We start from the raw sequence: 19579 nt of genomic DNA, 5'->3' as shown, positions 1-19579 counted from the left end.
GAAAACCATTTGTCTCTGCCTCCTGCTTCTCAGAGAAAGTGAGACCTTTTTATACTACTGGCCACTCTTTCCTTGATACCCTCTTCCTTTGGCTTCAGGCTAACTTTTTAAATGTTTATTTATTTTGAGAGAGAGGAAGAGCTTGAGCAAGGGAGAGGCAGAGAGAAGGGAAGAGAGAGAGGATCCCAAGCAGGCTCCACACTGCTAGCATGGGGCCTGACACAGGGCCCAGCCCACAGACCGTGAGATCATGACCTGAGCCGAAATCAAGAGTCAGGCACTCAACCAGTTGAGCCACCCATGCACCCCCTTCCCCTACTTTTTTTTGGATCATTCTTTATCAGCTTCATTTTCTTCTGTCTGCTCTTTTTAAATAGCAGGCTCCACTCTCACCCCACCTCTCTCTATATATTCTCTCTATTCTCTTAACACCTGTGATTTCAGTTTTCCTTCTGGCCTGATGTTTTCAAATCTTTTCTCTAGTGCAGACCTCTCTTCTGAACTCTGTATTTTCTAATAGTCTATTAGATGTTCCCATGTGGGTTTTGGGGTCAGAAAGATCCAGGTTCAAATTAGGATTGCACTGCTTAACGTATTATGTGACTTAGGCAAATTACAGAACCTCTCTGAATCTCATCTCCACTTTTGTAAAGTTTGTATAATAATATACTTCAGATGGTTTCTGTGGGAATTAAATTATATATGTGAAAAGGCCTAGCATAGTTTCTGCCACACAGAAAAAGTACAAAAATGTTTTTCTTTCTAAATTTTTATTAGTCCCTGTGTTAATTGTGAATATAAGTAAACAATAACAAATACACATACAAATATATGATGGCTTATTGAATAGAATTTTTAAAAGTTAAAGCCATTTTACCAAAGCTTTGCTGTTAGTACTAACTAGCAGCACAGATCACTTTAAAGCCAAAAAGTCACAGAAGTGCCTCTAGTAAATCTAATGGAATTGTAGAATAGCTTCACAGTACAGGCATACCTCATTTTGTTGCCCTTCGTTTTACCGCACTTTGCAGATACTGCATTTCTTACAGATCAAAGGTTTGTGGCATTAAACAAGTCTGTCGGCACCATTTTCCCAACAGCATTTCCTCCCTGTGTGTCTCATTGTCATATTTTGGCTTTTCATTATTATTATATTCATTATGGTGATCTGCGATCAGTGATCTTTGATGTTACTCTTATAACTGTTTGGGGATTCCACAAATCATGCCCATATACAACGGCGGACTTAGTAAACGTTGCATGTGTTCTGACTGCCCCACTGACTGGCTGTTTTCCCACCTCTCTCCCTCTCGTTGGGTCTCCCTATTTCCTAGGACCCAACAGTATTGAAATTAAGCCAATCAGTAATCCTGCAATGGCCCTAAATGTTCAAGTGAAAGGAATAGTACCGCATCGCACACAGTCACAACACTTTAAATCAAAAGCTAGAAGTGATTAAGCTTAGTGAGGAGAACTTGGTGAAAGCTGAAATAGACCAAAAGTTAGGCCTCTTGTGCCACAAACAGTTAGCCAGGTTGTGAATGTGAAGGAAAGGCTCTTGAAGGAAATTAAAAGTGTTGCTCTGCTGAACACACAAATGATAAATTGAAACAGCCCTCCTGCCATTACAGAGGTTTTGAGTGGTCTGGAGAGATCAGACCGGGCGCAACCTTCCCTTAAGCCAAAGCTCAAGCTAGAGCAGGCTGTCACTCTCTTAAATTCTGTGCAGGCTGAGAGAGGTGAGGAAACTGCAGAAGTAAAGTCCGAAGCTAGCAGAGGTTGGCTCATGAGGTTTAAGGAAAGAAGCCATCTCCATAACATCAAAGTGCGAGGTGGAGCGGCAGGTGCTAGTATAGAAGCTGCAGCAAGTTATCCAGAAGATCCAGCAAAGAGAATGAATATAGCTACTACACTAATCAGATTTTCAGAGTAAGACAAAATATCTTTGTATTCGAAGAAGATGCCATCTAGGACTTAAAGAATTAGAGACGAGAAGACAATGCCTAACTTCAAAGCTTCAAAGTGTAGGCCGGACTCTCTTGTCAGGATCTAATGCAGCTGGTGACTATATTGAAGCCGGTGCTCATTTACCATTCCAAACATCCTAAGGCCCTTAAGAATTATGCTAAATCTATGCCTATGCTCTATATGGAACAACAAAGCCTGGATGACAGCACATCTATTTACAACATGGTTTACTGAATATTTTAAGCCCACTGTTGAGACCTACTGCTCAGAAAAAGATTCCATTCAAAATATTACTGCTCATTGACAATGCACCTGGTCACTCAAGAGCTCTTGATGGAGACAAACAAGATTAATGTTGTTGTCATGCCTAATAACACAACATCCATTCTGCAGCCCATGAATCAAGGAGTAATTTCAACTTTCAAGTCTTGTTATTTAAGAAATACATTTCATAAGGCTGTAGCTGCCATAGATAGTGATTCCTCCAATGGATCTGGGCAGAGGAAGTTGAAAACCTTCTGGAAAAGATTCCTCATTCTAGATGCCATTGAGAACATTCATAATTCATGGGAAGAGGTCCAAATATCAATATTAACTGGAGTTTGGAAGAAGTGATTCCAAGAAGGGGTTCTTGACTTCAGTGGAGGAAGTCACTGTAGATGTGATGGAAATAGGAGGAGAACTAGAATTAGAAGTGGAACCTGAAGATGGGACTGAATGGCTGCAAATCTCATGATAAAACTTAAATGAATGAGAAGCTACTTCTTATCGATGGGCAAAGAGTGTGGTTTCTTGAGATAGAATCTACTTCTGATGAAGATATTGTGAAGACTGTTGAAATGACAACCAAATATTTACAGTAACACATAAACTTAACGCATAAACATAAAGTAATGAGAGGGTCAGAGAAGATTGACTTCAGTTTTGGGAGAAATTCTGTGGGTAAAGTGCTATCAAACAGCATTACATGCTACAGAGAAATCACTCATGAAAGGAGGAGCTAGTCAGTGGCAAACTTCACTGTTGTCTTATTTTAAGAAATTGCCTAAGCCATCCCAGCCTTCAGCAAGCACCACCTTGATCAGTCAGCAGCTGTCAGCATCAAGGTAAGACCCTCCACAAGCAAAAAGAGTACAACTCACTAAAAGCTTAGCTGATGGTTAACATTTTTTAGCAATCAGGTATTTTTAAATTACTTTCTTTTTTAGACATGCAATTGTACAACTTAATAGACTACCATATAAGCATAACTTTTATGTGCACTGGGAAACTAAAAATTCATTTAACTTGCCTTATTGCAGTACTTGTTTTATTGCAGTGGTCTGGAACCGAACCCTTAATGTCTCCAAGGTATGCCTGTAGTTGAATAAAACAAACCTGAAGTCAGTTACTAAAAGTTACTAGCACAGCTTATTCCCAAGCAGCTTGAAGCATTTCCCTGTGTAGCAAAAGACAACAAGGCCACTAGAGTTTCATTCCACTTAATATTAGTCTAGACATTTCAGAACTAAGTCAAATTTGAGGGAAAATTTAAATTCATAAAAATGGCTCTTCAAAATAGAGCTAAAAAAAGAATACAGTAACCAGAAGGGAATGAATAAAAACATCATTGAATTTTTTTGGCTTTGTGGGTTAAATATTAACAGAAAAAAAATTAAATGTCCATAACACAAAATTAATCATCTGAAGCCACTTTTAAGTAAACAGTTCAGTAGCGTTAAGTATATTCACATTGTTGTGCGTTTATCACCGCCATCCATATTCAGAACTTTTTTATCTTCCTTAGCTGAAATTCTGTACCCATTAGACATGAACTCTCCATACTGTCTTCCCAGCCCCAGCAAACCACCGTTCTACTTTCTGTCTCATATGAATTTGACTGCTATCGATACCTCAGATAAATGGAACACTTTTTCCACATTGGTTCTTCTGTGCTGGTTCATTTCATTTGGCATAATGTCTTCGGGGTGAATCCATGATAAAGCATGTGTCAAAATTTTATTTCTTTTTAAGGCTGAGTAGTATTCCATTGTACATATATACCACATTTTGTTTACCCATTCATCTGTTGATGGACATTTAAGTTGTTTCTGCTTTGGGGCTGTTGTGAATAATGCTGCCAAGAGGATTGGTGTGCAAATAATCTATTCGAGTACATGTTTTCACTGCTTTGGGGCATATACCCAGCAGTGAAATTGCTGGATCAAATAGTAATTGTTTTATTTTATGAGGAATTGCCACATGACAGCAACTGCACCATTTTCTATTCCCTCCAGCAGTGGACAATGTTTCCAATTTTTCTACATCCTTGCCAAGACATGTATTATTTTCTGTTTTTGACAGTAGCCATCTTAATTAGTGTGAAGTAATATCTCGTTGCATTATCAGGAAGTTTTAATAATTAGCAGATAACTGACAGAACACCCAGATTTAAGGGATGCCTGATATATAATGTAAGTCATAGAATGATACAGAGATGTCTAGATTGAGAATAAACCCCTTTGTTATTTTCAGTTTTGTATGGGAATAGATAGTACAAGTCATCTATGTTCTATTTCATGGAGTTGTTTATCATGGGTAAGAGAGTTATTACTAGAATTTAGTATACAGACTAACATAGGAATAAAAACAATACAAACATAAGAAGACAATGCTGAGATTATTACGTTTAAGTCCGATATTTTTGTTATATACTTACTCCATGGTCTAAATGCTACAAGACATTAGAGGACACAAAAGAAGTATAAACCATGGTCCCAGCCCTCAGGTTGCTTACTGTTGAGACAATTAAAAATGCATTAAATAACAAGAACAGCTACAAGCCAGATTGTAACCAAGTGCCATAATGAGAGATACTCTGAAAGTACTTTTGGGAGCGGTAAAGGGGGAGAAAGAGGAGAGATTGGTAAGAGCCACAATAGTCAGAGACTTCTTCAGGAAGGAACTGTGGCCTGTCGTGAGCTATAAATGCCAGACAATAATTTGATGGCCATGGACATGGGGACAAAGATAGGTAGCAGAAACAACTTAATCTAGGTAGGTGTTTGTAATGAAGAATAAGTGGATAGAGTAGAGCCGGACCCCATGGATTAGGGGGAGTGTGTGTGTGTGTGTGTGTGTGTTAAAAAGGAGCAACAGGGACGCCTGAGTGGCTCAGTTGGTTAAGCGACTGACTTCAGCTTAGGTCATGATCTCACGATTCGTGGGTTTGAGCCCCATGTCGGGCTCTGTGCTAACAGCTAGCTCAGAGCCTGGAGCCTGCTTCAGATTCTGTATCTCCCTCACTCTGACCCTCCCCTGCTCACGCTGTCTTTCTCTCAGAAATAAATAAAAACATTAAAAAAAATTTTTTTAATAAAAAATTATTTATTTTTGTTGATTTCCCCTTTCTTATTTTCAGTAGCACAGTATATTTGAAAAAATGTGGATTTTGATGTCAGAAGAGCCTGGGACCTTGGGCCAGCTTTATATAATCTCTCTGAGCCTCATTTTACTGGAAATGGGAATAATACTGCTTATGTAATAGGGTTGTTGTGAGAGATCAAAAGAAATGTTTATAAAAGTTTCAGCATACAATAGGTATTCAGCCAGTGTTTGTTTCTCTTCCTTTCCTTACTCTAAGTAACTCATAACTATCATAGCACCCATTGGAAAGTTAAACATTTTAGATTAGTATGGGTTTCAAACAGCTGAACAGTTATATTCTGCTTTTTATTTTTTAGCTGATCTTCTATAAAAATTTTTTCTAACATATATTCTATACTTCATTGCCTCCTTCTTAAATTGTTGTACTGTACCTTGGGTATTTATAGACAGTGTGAAGCATAGGGCTAAAAAGCTTCTCTTTCTCTCTTGAGATTGCTAAAATCTACTGGTTGGCATGCAGCCCAGCCCACTTTATGGCTAGCTATTCTCCATGGTCTACGATGTCTGCAAGTTGCCACCTCTGTCACAGCTTCTCATTTCTGCTGGCTGCTACTGTTGCTGCCCCCATTCTTCCTCCTAATTACCATTAGGCTCTGCTGGTCCTCTGACCATTTCTCTTCTCCTTGTTTTCCTTCACTTTTCACTTTCCAGCTTTCTTCCACTTCATGTTGCATCTCATAGCTCATAGGCAACTTGGACCTTCGTTGCTTTTTCAAACTAAGGAGAAGAATCCTTCTGTACAGTGAGCCAGCTGGTCACAGCATGTTTAATGTGGTCCTTATCAACATTTTTCCTCCATACTGTGGACCCTATTCCAGGTACTTGAGAACACTAAACAGCAAGTCCTTGGACTAGTGAGGTATAACTATATCTGGTTTTCTTACAAGTCATTTATTTTTCTTTAGTCTTATTTCACTTTAATTTTATGCAGAACTTTGTGCTAGATAAAAGGGATGATGGTAATTGGGGTCTCATAGGTTAAATTATGCCATCATCCTCACTTTCAAAAGAGCAAGAGAACACATATTCACAAATAATAAAATAATACAAGCTAAAGAGGGAATGAGAGAGACAAAGGATTGGGAAGGCTCAAGGTTCTAGTGAAAGTTCGAAAACAGAGTGGCTAACTACCTTTGAGTCCAGTCTTAGAGTGGTAGGTGATAGTTTTGAGTTCCTTCAAGAGTCAGAACAGAGAAACAGGCCAGAGGGAAGGAAGCTTTTATGATTCTCTTCTGTTTCAAAGGTAAAGGTAGAGAATCATTTAATGGGATTGTGGGCACATTTTTCCTTTTCTTAGTTGAGAGTCTGGGCCTTTAAATTTTGTGTATTATTTTGTCATTCATTTATATTCCTTCTGAATTTTTATTGTTGATTTGGAAACAGAACATGGAGGTATAGTGGAGGGTCACACGTTTCTATGCTTTTGTAGTCTGAATTATTAAGCATGGCTGAATTTTCTCCACTCTAACTTCATTATGTGATTTTGTTTATTTTAATTCAACTGAGTATTTTTATTTTACCCTAATGTATAATCCCTTACAAAGATTTCAAATGTATAACCAATTTTAATTTATTGGAATTGTTTTTGTTGCTGTTTATAACAACTCCATATTTATTAAACTTGAGCATTTGTTTTAAGCTAAAACAGAAAGGAAAGGCATAAATAACTATGACAAACAACCCTTTTCTGGTGTGGTCATTTGAAATGAAACAACTAAAAAATTTAATCAACTTAAATTTTAAAAAATTAGCTGATATAAGTTGTAAACCAGATGAGTAAAAGCTTTCACTTACTCATTCTTGACATTCAATTCCATTTATTCTTTGTAATATATTTTAAAACAGAATGTTTATAAAGACTAAGGTTTGGTTTCCTATATCCTGTTTTGAAGTTACCAAGAAAAAATGTTTAGAGTCATATTCTTGCTTTAATACAAATTCCACTTTAATACACAAAAGGGAATAGCGGAGGTAAAGATTTTGCAAATACAAGATAATGTGTTTTATTTAAAACATAATAGTAAGAGTATTATAGTAGTTGATTTAAAATAATTATTAACTATTATTAAAAACTGAGCAAGCTTTATATTAGTGAGTCATTACCATTGAGTTCATTGATTGAACATTTCTTAAGTGCTTATTATGTGCTAGGCATACAAAAGAAGAATAAAAGGAGAATTTGCCTTTGTGTCCCTAAAGACTGCAATATGACTAGCGAGTAATGGAAAATAATCGTCTGTCATTGTTTCACCCAGAAACCTATCCTTTAGACATATCAAGGCACTTAGACATACAAAACAACTCAGAATTGAGGAAAATTCTTGATGTCTTTTTAAAGCCTATTCCTTTCTCTAGTACTCTTGGAAGACAGGAAAGCTAATAGAATTAGAACAACAAGCTGGTTGTCCTCCATTCTTTCTGTTCCCAACTTGCCAATCAGTTCTGTGATTGGAGTCATGGTTCTTAGGTTCATGTCTCTGCTCTAATTGATTTCTGGATGGACATGCTCGAAAGATCAAACCTCTTAACATTTTACATTAAACACTAGAACACTTCAGCCCATAGCATGTGAACACAAAAGCCCCCAATTAGACACGGTGATCCGAGGAACATAGCAAACAAGAAATGTATGGGAGGTAACCCTGTCATGCTTGTAATTGTGAGCCACTTGCAAGTAGCTATGATTTCAATTGGTTTATCAGTTTTTACTGGCAAGAGCTAAGTAATAATTACAGTCACTGAAAAATACATGTAAACATTTACATGGTATTCAGATTCAGAGAAAATACAAAAGAACAGTAACTTTTTCTTGTTAAAAAGTTAACAATATTAAGGTGTTTTGTAAAGGTATAAATAATAAATGTAAAGAAAAAGATTTTAGTCATCTTTAATTTCAGCCTTGAGGTAACCCCTTATCACTTTTGATGTTTTCCTTATCTTTTTTTTCTATAGGTAGATAACACATTTTAAAAACAAAAATGAGGGTGCCTGGGTGGCTTAGTCGGTTGAGCGTCTGACTTTGGCTCAGGTCATGATCTCACAGTTTGTGAGTTCAAGCCACACACTGGGCTCTGCGCTGACAGCTCAGAGCCTGGAGCGTGCTTCAGATTCGGTGTATGTGTCTCTCTCTGCTCCTCCCTGGCGTGTGCTCTCTCTCTCAAATATAAATAAACATTAAAATTTTAAAAATAGGATCATCCTGTACGTAGGTTTATAACCTACTTTACTTATTTATCATGTGTATCTTCTCTTATCCATAGATACATAATGTAATGTATTTTGTGATGTGATGGCTGCCTGGTATTCTGTCACACAAGTATATCCTACTGTAGCCAGGCGACTGCTGAGATGCTTCTGCTGTTCTCTTTTGTAGTATGTTAGCTAGATTATAAGCTCCATGAGCACAAAAAACATAACTGGTTTGCTATCTTTGTGGCCCTCATATATAGGCTTTCAGAAAATAGGTGTTTAATTCTCCTACCCTTCCTTGTCTGCACCTACACAGCTAAATATGCCAGGAGAAAATTACAAAACTGTGCTCGCTTCAGAGTTATGACCATTAATCTCAAGTGCTGCCCATTTGAGTGTCAGCCCTTAGTGCTGCCCAGCTCTCACACTCCCATTTCCTTATTTCATTAACTCTCCCGCCCTGCGAGATAACTTTTAGACTTCCTCTTCTCTCCTCAAAATCCAGACACCTCCTTCTTCAGCTTCATTCTCTGCTGATGACTTTTCTTCCCCCTTCACTGAGGAAAGGAGTCATTTTTTTAAAAACTTCCACAAGTTCTTACCATCACATCTGCCCACCTCCTTGAGTCTGTGCTTATATTATAGGCCCCCTTCCTTCCTATGAGTGTGTGTGCACTACCTGTGCTCCAAAAACCAACCCCTCTGCTTATGTACCATCCCGCTCTACTCAAGGATCTTAGTCCACATATCCTTTTATGCATAATCAGTATTCCCTCTCTGCTTTATAAGAATTGCTGCTATGTCTGCCCCATTTAGCTGTCCAACGACCACCCCATTTCATTCTTCTTTACAGCAAAACTACGTGGAAGAGTTGTTTGTGCTCTCATCCCTCCTTTCCCACTAGCTCTTGGGCCCACTTGTATGAGGTGTCCATATACACCATTCTTTGAATTCCTGTCAGGAAAACCACTGACTTCCACTTTGCCAACTCTAGCGATCACTTTTCAGTTCTTACCATACCTGAGCTATCAGCAGCATTTGGCATAATTGATCACTCTTTCTCGAAATACTTTATTTATTGTCTTATGTTTCAGAACCTTACACTCCTCTGATTTTCTTACTCCCTTTTTGGCCTTCTCTGTTCCTTTGGTTCATTCCTCTTCAGTAGTCCCCTCTCAGTTCCTTTGGTTGTCCCTTTGCCTATCCTCTTGTTTTGAGATGTCCGAGAGCTCAGCCTTTTCTCTCTACCCAATTCTTTGGTGACCTCATCCAGGCTCTGCACTTTAAATATATGCTCACAAATCTCAAATTTATATCTCCAGTCTATACCTCTTTCCTGAACCTCAGACCCATATATCTAACTGCCTACTTGACATCTCTCCTAGGATATCTGATAGACATCCCATAGTTAATCTGTCCAAAACCAGACTCCTGAAACCTCCTTGACCCCAGCCTTTCCCATCTTAGTGAGTGATAATTATATCTTTGTTGCTCAGGCCAAATCCTTAATTTCTTTCTTATACTAATACCCAGTCTGTCAGCAAATCCTGTCCCTTCTACCTTCATAATATGACCAGAGTCTGACCACTTCTCACCTTGCCTTCTTCTGGCACTTTGGCCCAAGTCCCCCTCATTTCTTAGCCAGATGGTTAAAATAAGCTCCCTATGTGGTCTTTCTGTTTCCCTTCAGTCCATTCTCAGCCTAGTGGTCAGGATGATCCTCCTAACCCATGAATGAAGTCAAGTTACTCCTCTGCTTAAAACCCTCCAGTGATTCTTACTAAATTCAGAATAAAAGCCTACAAGGCCTAATGCCATGTGGCCCTCTGTTAACCTTTCACACCCCATTTCCTATTACTAATCTAACTTGCTCACTTTGCTGCTGTCACACCCTGGCCCCTTTGTAGTTCCTGAAACATGCCAGCACATGACCATTTCAGGGCCTTGCTCATCTTACCCCCTCTATTGCTTTCTCCCCAGATAATCATACAGCTTGTTCCCTCACTTCACCATTTTCAGGTTTTTCACCCCCAGTAATTTTTCAGTAAGTCCTGCGTTGAGTATGTTATTTTAAGCTGAAACCCATTGTACCCTGCCTCCAGCATTCCCTATCCCTTCTTGCTTTACTTTTCTCTACGTCATGTATTGTCATCCAACATATTGTGTATTTTACTTCTTTCATTTATTTTCTGTGTCCCCCTCCCCCCAAACTAGGATGGAGATTTTTGTCTTTTTATTTACTGCACTTAGAACCGTGCCTGGCACATAATAGGTACTCAGTAAATGTTTGTTAATGAATGAATGTAAGCATCAACATCCTTGGCAGATAAATATGTATACAGATCCATGATTCATTTATTCTTCACTCAGTGAAATGTTTGAGTGTTTACTGTGTGCCACATACTGTGCTTGGTACTAGGGGCGTAACAGTCAAAAAGTCAGACAAGGGACCTACTCTTATGGAGCCCATAATCAAATGAAGATGACAGATAAATACATTTTTAAGCTATAAATTGTAATAAGTGCTATGAAAGAAACAACCAGGGGATTGAACTGAAGAATAACAGATGACTGAGGGAAGCAGTGAAGGCAGACTTTTCCACGTGGATGAAAGAGAGGCTGGGACTTGAAGGATGAGGGAGACTACAGTCATGTGGAGAACAGAAGGAACAGCATTTCATGAGATAAGATTAGAAAGTTAGGCAGGGTTTCCTAGGCCCAGGGGTTCTCAAACTGTAGAATGGGAACCTCTGGGAGTCCTTCTGATCTTTTCATGGGGTCCAGAAAGTCAGCACTGTTTCATAACAACATTAAGACACTGTTTGCCCTTTTGTGCACTCATTCACTCATGAGCACGCAGTGGCGTTTTCCAGAGCCCACATGACATGGTGTCACACAGACTGGATGCTGAATAGGCTGAGTGTCCAGTTATTTTCTACCTAGCCAGGCATTAAAGAGATTTGCAAAAATGTAAAATAATGTCACTCTTCTCAGTGTTTTCCTTTCTTTTGGAAAATATATTTTCACTTAAGAAATTAAGTTACTGGGAGAACTGGACAACAACATGTAGAGGAATGAAACTAGATCATTTTCTCACACCATACACAAAAATAAACTCAAAATGGATAAAGGACCTGAAGGTGAGACAGGAAACCATCAAAACCCTAGAGAAGAAATCAGGAAACAACCTCCTTGACCCCCACTGCAGCAATTTCTTACTTGACACATCCCCAAAGGCAAGGGAATCAAGAGCAAAAATAAACTATTGTCCCTAATCAAGATAAAAAGCTTCTGCACGGCAAAGGAAACAATCAATAAAACTAATAGTCAACCAACGGAATGGGAAAAGATAGTCGCAAACGACATACCAGATAAAGGACTCGTATCCAAAATCTATAAAGAACCCACCAAACTCCACACCTGAAAAACAAATAATCCAGTGAAGAAATGGGCAGAATACATGAACAGACACTTCTCCGAAGAGGACATCCAGATGGCCAACAAACACATGAAACAATGCTCAGCGTCCCTCATCATCAGGGAAATACAGATCAAAACCACACTGAGATACCACCTCATGCCGATCAAAGTGGCTAATATGAACAAATCAGGAGACTCTAGATGCTGGCGAGGATGTGGAGACACAGGCACTCTCCTACACTGTTAGTGGGAATGTAAACTGGTGCAGCCCCTCTGGAAGACAGTGTGGAGGTTCCTCAAAAAATTAACAATAGAACACCCCTATGACCCAGCAATAGCACTGCTAGGAATTTACCCAAGGGAACAGGAGTGCTGATGCATAAGGTACATGTACCCCAATGTTCATAGCAGCACTCTCAGCAATAGCCAAGACATGGAAAGAGCCTAAGTGTCCATCAACTGACGAATGGATCAAGAAGATGTGGTTTAGCTATACGATGGAATACATGGCAATGAGAAAGAATGAAATCTGGCCATGTGTCGCAACATGGATGGAACTAGAGGGTGTTATGCTGAGCGCAATAAGTCAGGCAGAGAAGGACAAATATATGTTTGCACGTATAGGAGGATTAGGAGGAACCTAACAGAGGACTGTGGAGGAGAAGGAGGAGGAAAATGGTGGGGGAGGGAGGGAGGCAAACCATGAGAGACTCTTGAATGCTGAGAACAAACTGAGGGCTGATGGGGGTGGGGAAGAGGGAAAGGTGATGGGCATGGAGGAGGGCACTGCGGGGATGAGTACTGGGTGTTATATGGAAACCAACTTGACAATAAACTATTTTAAAATTTTTTTAAAGAAATTAAGTTGCTTATTGTAATAGGTAATGATTTTTAAATTTCTCAACTTTAGTTTCTAATGTGGTAAATATTGATAGATTTAAAAGCTCTTTACGCCCCTCAGTAATTTTGAAGACTTACTATACAAGGGCCTTGAGATCAGAAAGTTTAAGAACTCCTGTCCTGAGTTACTGTAAGATGTTTGTACTTTATTCTAAGAGTGATGGAAAGCCGTTGAAGGATATTAAACCAAGGTAGTGATGTGATCTAATTTAACTTTTGAAAAGGTCACTCACTGCCGGATGAAGAATACACTGGAGTGGGCCAGCAGTGGGAGGGGCAGGGGCACCTACATGAAGGCATGTGTCAGTCCAAGTGAGAAGTGATGGAGGATTGTGCTGAGGTGTGGAGTATTAGTTTGCTAGAGCTGCCATAACAAAGCACTATAGACTAGGTGGCTTAAAAAAAATAGGAATTTATTGTTAGTAGGGCCGTTCTTCTTCTGAAACCTATAGGAGAGAGCCCACCTTGCCTCTCTGGGCTTCTAGTGTTTGCTGGCAATCCTTGGCATTCCTTGCTTTATAGACACATAACTCCTGTTATTTTTCGAAATAAGGTTACAGTCTGAGGTAGTGGGAGTTAGGATTTTAACATTACAGTGGGTGGTAGGGGGGAGGCAATGAAGATGAAGAGAAATGAAGGTGTCTCTTTTGGAAGTAGAACCAGAATGGGTTGTTGATTGATTAGATCTAGGGGATGAAGAAAAGAGAAATCAAGGGTGGAACTCCCACTTCTGGCTTTGAGAAGATAGATAAATAGTAGACCCAAATGACATGCCATTTATTAGCATGAACACTTGAGGATGGGGCCATGTTTCTTAGGGGATACATTTCCTGAAGTGGAATTGCTAGGCCTCCATTTTCTTGAGTATGTTCATGCATTTATTCTTCCATACAGACCTTATTTAGCATTATTAGTACTGTTTTAGTATTTTTTAGTGTTACTCTACCAGGTCATCCTGATTTAAACAATCAGATATAATGAAATGCAATATTGTAATCCAGTTCATCTAGGTAGTCAAAGAATTTAGGCAAAAAGAAAATAAAATAGGAAGGAAACTCTCAACTTAATAAGAGGCCGTATTGTATTGCTGGGGTGTCTGGGTGGCCCAGCTAATTGAACATCTGGCTCTTGACTTTGGCTCAGGTCACGCTTTCATGGTTCATGGGTTCAATCCCTGCTCAGGATTCTATGTCCCTCTCTCTCTGTCCCTTCCCCAACCAGGCACACACATGCACTCTCTCTCAAAAATAAAAAAACATTAAAAAAAAAGAGGCAGTGTTGCTAAAAATTATGTATATGTGCTAAAATTAATAAATATATAGTTAGAATATCTTGGTTTTAAAAGAATAAAAAAATTAACTATTGGAGTTATCTATGGGAACTTTGGACTTAATAACTTTTAGGACTTTGTGTGCTTGGAAATCACTTTTTTTTTTTTACGTTTATATACTTTGAGAGAGAGGGAGGAGGAAGAGAATCCCAAGTACACTCTACACGTCAGCATGAGCCCAACGTGGATCTCAGTCTCACAAACCATGAAATCATGACCTGAGCCAAAATCAAGAGTCAGGCGCTTAACTGACTGAGCCACCCAGGCACCCCTGAAATCACATTTCTTTATGGTATTTGCTCTGGGTAGGAAACCTAATATTATGAGTCTAGAATTTATGAATATTTGAAAGGGGATTGAAAAGCTGCTAACTTTTGAGAAATCACAGACTTCTCAAATACATTTGGTGATAAACTTAGAAAAAATATAATACTAGCCAAGATAAATGATACACAGTATCAGAGGGTTTTTTTGCCACTAATTGGGTAATCAAACTACCACATTCTGAGAGGTTCCCTTTGGTGTAATATCTGCAATCTGGTTATCCTGTGACTCTGCTGTAGCTACTGCAGTGCACAAGTTACCATTCAACACTCTACTACTCTCCCAGGGAGAGCTTGGCCAAGAGTTACTGTGCGGCTCAAAGAACTGCATCTGATAAACCTTTAGAACTTTGGTAATCAGATATATTTGCTATAGCTTGTGTACTTTCATACTTCTGCAATAACTTAGACTTTTAAAATGTGTTATTTGTTTCTTTTACAGGACAATGAAGGTCAAACAGCTCTACATTATGGTAAGATGTCTGCAACTTATTAATAATCATATTTGCAAGTTTTCTCTATTTGTTCCAATTTTGTCCAGCCCTGTGTAGTACTTAGAAACACGCCTGGTCAGCTGGTACAGCCAGTATGGAAAACAATGTGGAGGTTCCTCAAAAGATTAAAAATAGAATTACCATGTGATACAGTAATTCTGCTACTATATACTTAACCAGAGAAAACAAAAACACTAATTCAAAAATAGGCACCCCTAAGTGTACTGCAGCATTATTTATAATAGCCAAGATATGGAAGCAACCCAAGTGTCCACTGTAGATGAATGGGTAAAGAAGACGTGGTCTTCTGTATATATGTATGTGTATACACACACATGGAAATATTACAGAGCCACAAAAAAAGAATGAGATCCTTGCCACTTGCAACAATATGGGTGAACCCAGAGGGTATTATGCTAAGTGAAATAAATCAGTCAGAGGAAGACAAATACCAGGTGATTTCACTCATTTAAGAAATTAAGAATTTAAGAAACAAAAGAAATCAACAAAGAAAAAGAGACTTAAATACAGAGAACAAACTGGTGGTTGCCAGAGGGGAGGTGGGTGGGGGATGGGTGAAATGAATAAAGGGGATTAAGACTACTTAATCTTGGTGAACACTGAGAAATATATAGTATTGTTGAACCATTATATTGTATATCTGAAACTAAAATAACACTACGTGTTAATTATACTTGAATTTTTTTAAATAATAAAAAGCAAGTGTCTAGTCATTAGCAGAGACACAGTAATGTTTCGTTTAAAAACAGATTAATAACTTCTACAGTGGAGGTATATTAAAATTCTGTGGGAACATTCTTAGTAAATAGAGCATTTCTGTACCATCAACAGAAATGGAGGCTCCTCCAGTCCCCCTTTGAAAATTCATTTTTTCATTCTCGGTACTCTCAGTGACAACAGAGACACTAATCCTTGTCACTGTAGGAGCTATGATCTCTCCTACAAGACATACTTTCTTGATGTAATTGAAGTAAAGAAAACTAGATTTGATTTTTTTAACAAATTTTACCTGCTGATCAGCTTAGTCAGGTAATCTTCACTTAACTAACGAATCTGTAAAATAGAAGTTAATCTGTAAGATGGAAATGATATGGCTTTTAAAGAGTACTGGGTAGATTCAGTGAGATAAAAGATAGTTTTTAAATAAAGTACTTACTAAAAGGATTCCTACCTTTATTCTGTTTGGCTGTGTATATGGTTGAATAAAAGACAGCCATCAGTATTTAAACTAGATTAAGGATCAACCCCCTTTAGACTTTTGGGGACAGAATACATTAGGCTCTTTTGTCAGTTTGGGTCATCCTGGACTTCCATTCAATAATAAATGACCCAGATGTCCCTGGACATTTCCGTCCACTGCTTATTAGCATTTGCTTGGATGTTAGGAACCTCACTGAATAGTCTAGGAGTCTCAACTATTGGGCTAGCTGTTAATGTTAACTATATTTATCAGCCTGATAATGAAGATTGAAATATCACCAAATGCATACCCCAACTAACCTGGGTACCAAAACAAGCACAAAAAAGGAAACTTGTGAGTAAGTCTCACTTTTGAACATATATGTAAAAATCCTAAATTAAATATTAGCAAATGAAATTCATCAATGTATTTTTTAAAGATGTGACGAAGTTGAATTTATCCTAGGAATTCAAAGATGATTTACCAGTTTAAACATTTATTAATGTAGGTTGCCACATTAACAAATTAGTTGAAAAAAACCATTTGGTCAAATCAGATGCAGAAAAAAGATTGAGAAGATTCAGTACTCAGAATGCAACATAAAGAAACCTATACAGAAAAGTCATTAAGACCCCAGGCTCTTAAGCCGGACTTCTGGTCTCAAATTCTAGTTCTACTCCTGAACGTGGACAGATTATTTAACTTCAGTGTACTTGTTTACTCATGGTGAAATAGGAATAATAATTACCTCAAAGATATGCTTTGAACACGTAATAGGCTAATCTACGTGAAGTGCTTAGGACAATGGCCTGCTTAGGATTTTTTAAGTTTATTTATCTATTTTGAAAGAGAGAGAGAATCCCAGTCAGGCTCTGCACTGTCAGGACAGAGCCAAACGTGGGGCTCAATCTCACAAACCATGAGATCATGACCTCAGCCGAAATCAAGTCAAATGCTTAGCCAACTCAGCCACCTAGACTTCTCTTTATTGCATTCTTAAACATTAGCATAAAAAAAATAGAATATAGGGGCACCTGGATGGCTCAGTTGGTTAAGTGTCTGACTTCAGCTCAGGTTACCATCTCATGGTTCGTGGGTTTGAGCCCTGCGTCGAGCTCTGTGCTGACAGCTCAGAGCCTGGAGCCTGCTTTGGATTCTGTGTCTCCCTCTCCCTTTGCCCCTCCCCCACTTGTGCTCTATCTGTCTCTCTCAAAAATAAATAAATATTAAAAAAAAATTTTTTTTAAGATAGAAAATAAATTTTAAAGAACTAAGCCCTGGTCAAGTATAGGTAAGAGATGGGGAATCCCTTACTTTGCGCAGGATCCCATCCTGAAATGGAGGCTTTGCTGTGGTGCACTGAGACTATTGAGGCCGTGATCACCCTTGCTCTGACTTGAGAGGTGGTGGTTCCATGTCAGTATCCCCGTACTGCCACCAGCACCAACTCCTAGAGCAGGGGAAGGAGGGGGTCACTCAAGAGAAGCTTGCTGTTGTCCACACTCCCAGCTTCAGAGTCTGGCTCAGGGATTTTGTCTGGGTTGGGGGAGAAGGCTATAAAGCAGCTCCTAATCTCTTCCCAAAGGAACTGACTTCATTTGCAGCAGAGCCTGGAGAAGTTCAAGGCTAAGGGTCTTCTCAAGAATAGTGGAGAGAATGAGAGAATGCCACAGCTGGGAGGAGCCTTCATGAATCAGAACAAATATCAAACACTGACCTTTAAAGAAACCACACTTTGATTGGGCTGGTCTGTAGGACAATTTGTCCTGATTGAGTGTTTTTCCTTGAGCACTCTGAATATGTTATCCCACTGTGTTCTGACCTTGAATGTCTATTTACAATACAGAAGGAATCTGTATCTATAATCTATATCTAGCAGAGCTGTCTTTCAAAAATAAAGAGAGAATAAAACCTTTCCCAGATAAACAAAAACAGAATTTGTTGCTAGCAGACCCACCTGACAAGAAATACTAAAGCAAAATATTCAGACTAAAAGCAAATGACCTAAAAGATATTCAGATCTACATGAAAAAACAGAGAACACTCATAAATATATATGTAATTATAAAAGACAGTATAAGTGCATATTTTTTATCCTTTCTTTCCTTAACTGATTTTAACAAGCAATATCTAAATAATATATGTATATAATGTACTATTGGGCCCATAACCTATAGAAGTATAATATATTTCGCAATAACACCACAAGGGAGGTGGACGAGAACAAAGTTATCATTTGGTAACAAAGTATCGTTAGGTGGGCTAAGGAAAGGACCTCAGATGTTAAAGTAGCTATAATAATGTATTGTTGGATTTGGAACATTAGTTTATAAAACAGAGATAACATTACTACCACCAAAAGAGATAAAATGGAATAGAAGTATATGGGAGTAATGTTTCTACGTATCACTGAAATTAAGCCAAATATAAATCCAAAGCTGAAGTTAACATGTATGTGGTAAACCCTGGAGCACCCCGTAAAGAAAAACTCAAAATAGACAATTCAGAAATAATAGTTGGAGATTCTAGCACCCTGCTTTCAATAATGGGTAGAACAACTAAACAGAAGGTAAACAAAGAAATAGAAAACCTGAACAATACTATAAACCAACTACATCCAATAGACATCTATAAAACACTCCGTCCAACAACAGAATATATATTCTTGTCAAGTGCACATAGAGGGTTCTTCAGGGTAGACAATATGCAGGCCATGAAACAACCTCAGGAAATTTAAAGGAATAGAAATAATGGAATGTATGTTCTCAATGAAACAACGGAATGAACTTGGATATTAAGACTTGAAAACTCACAAGCATGAGGAAACCAAACAACAGACTCAAATAACCAGTGAGTGGGTCAAGGAGGAGGAAGTCAAAAGAGAAATCAGAAAATACTTTGAGATGAATGAAAATGAAGACAGCACATGCCAAAATTTATAGAGTGCAGCTAAAGCAGTGCTCACAGAGACATTTATAGCTATCAATGCCTATGTTAAGAAAGAAGAAAAATCTCAAATTAGTAACCTAATCTTCCACCTTAAGTTACTGGAGAAGGAATAGCAAACAAAGCCTAAAGAAAACAAAGAATAATGGAGATTAAAATAGAAATAAATTAAATAGAGAATAAAAAGGAAAACAGATGAACATATGGGAGGGAAAAAAGAAAAAAGAAAAAAGGGAGGGAAGCAAACCATAAGAGACTCTTAACAGTAGAGAACAAATTGAGGGTTACTGGAGAGATGGTGGGTAGAGGGATGGACTAAATGGGTGATGGGCATTAAGGAGGTCACTTGTTATAATGAGCATTGGATGTTATATATAAGTGA

The 19579-nt window shown here is 38.3% G+C and overlaps 1 protein-coding gene across 1 annotated transcript in view; it reads left to right on the top strand.

The window, feature by feature from the left end:
- Positions 1-19579, top strand: part of ACBD6 (acyl-CoA binding domain containing 6) — a 191112-nt gene that overhangs the window by 154451 nt on the left and 17082 nt on the right. The window contains exon 7 of the mRNA XM_039249307.1: positions 14999-15029. Coding sequence (XP_039105238.1) covers positions 14999-15029 — 31 coding nt within the window. The remainder of the gene's footprint in view (positions 1-14998; positions 15030-19579) is intronic.

The sequence above is a fragment of the Hyaena hyaena genome, unplaced genomic scaffold, assembly GCF_003009895.1.
Source record: "Hyaena hyaena isolate Hyena2069 unplaced genomic scaffold, ASM300989v1 scaffold_337, whole genome shotgun sequence".
Classification (NCBI taxonomy): domain Eukaryota; kingdom Metazoa; phylum Chordata; class Mammalia; order Carnivora; family Hyaenidae; genus Hyaena; species Hyaena hyaena.
The sequence above is the reverse complement of the archived record's forward strand: the minus strand, read 5'-3'. Positions and strand labels throughout refer to the sequence as shown.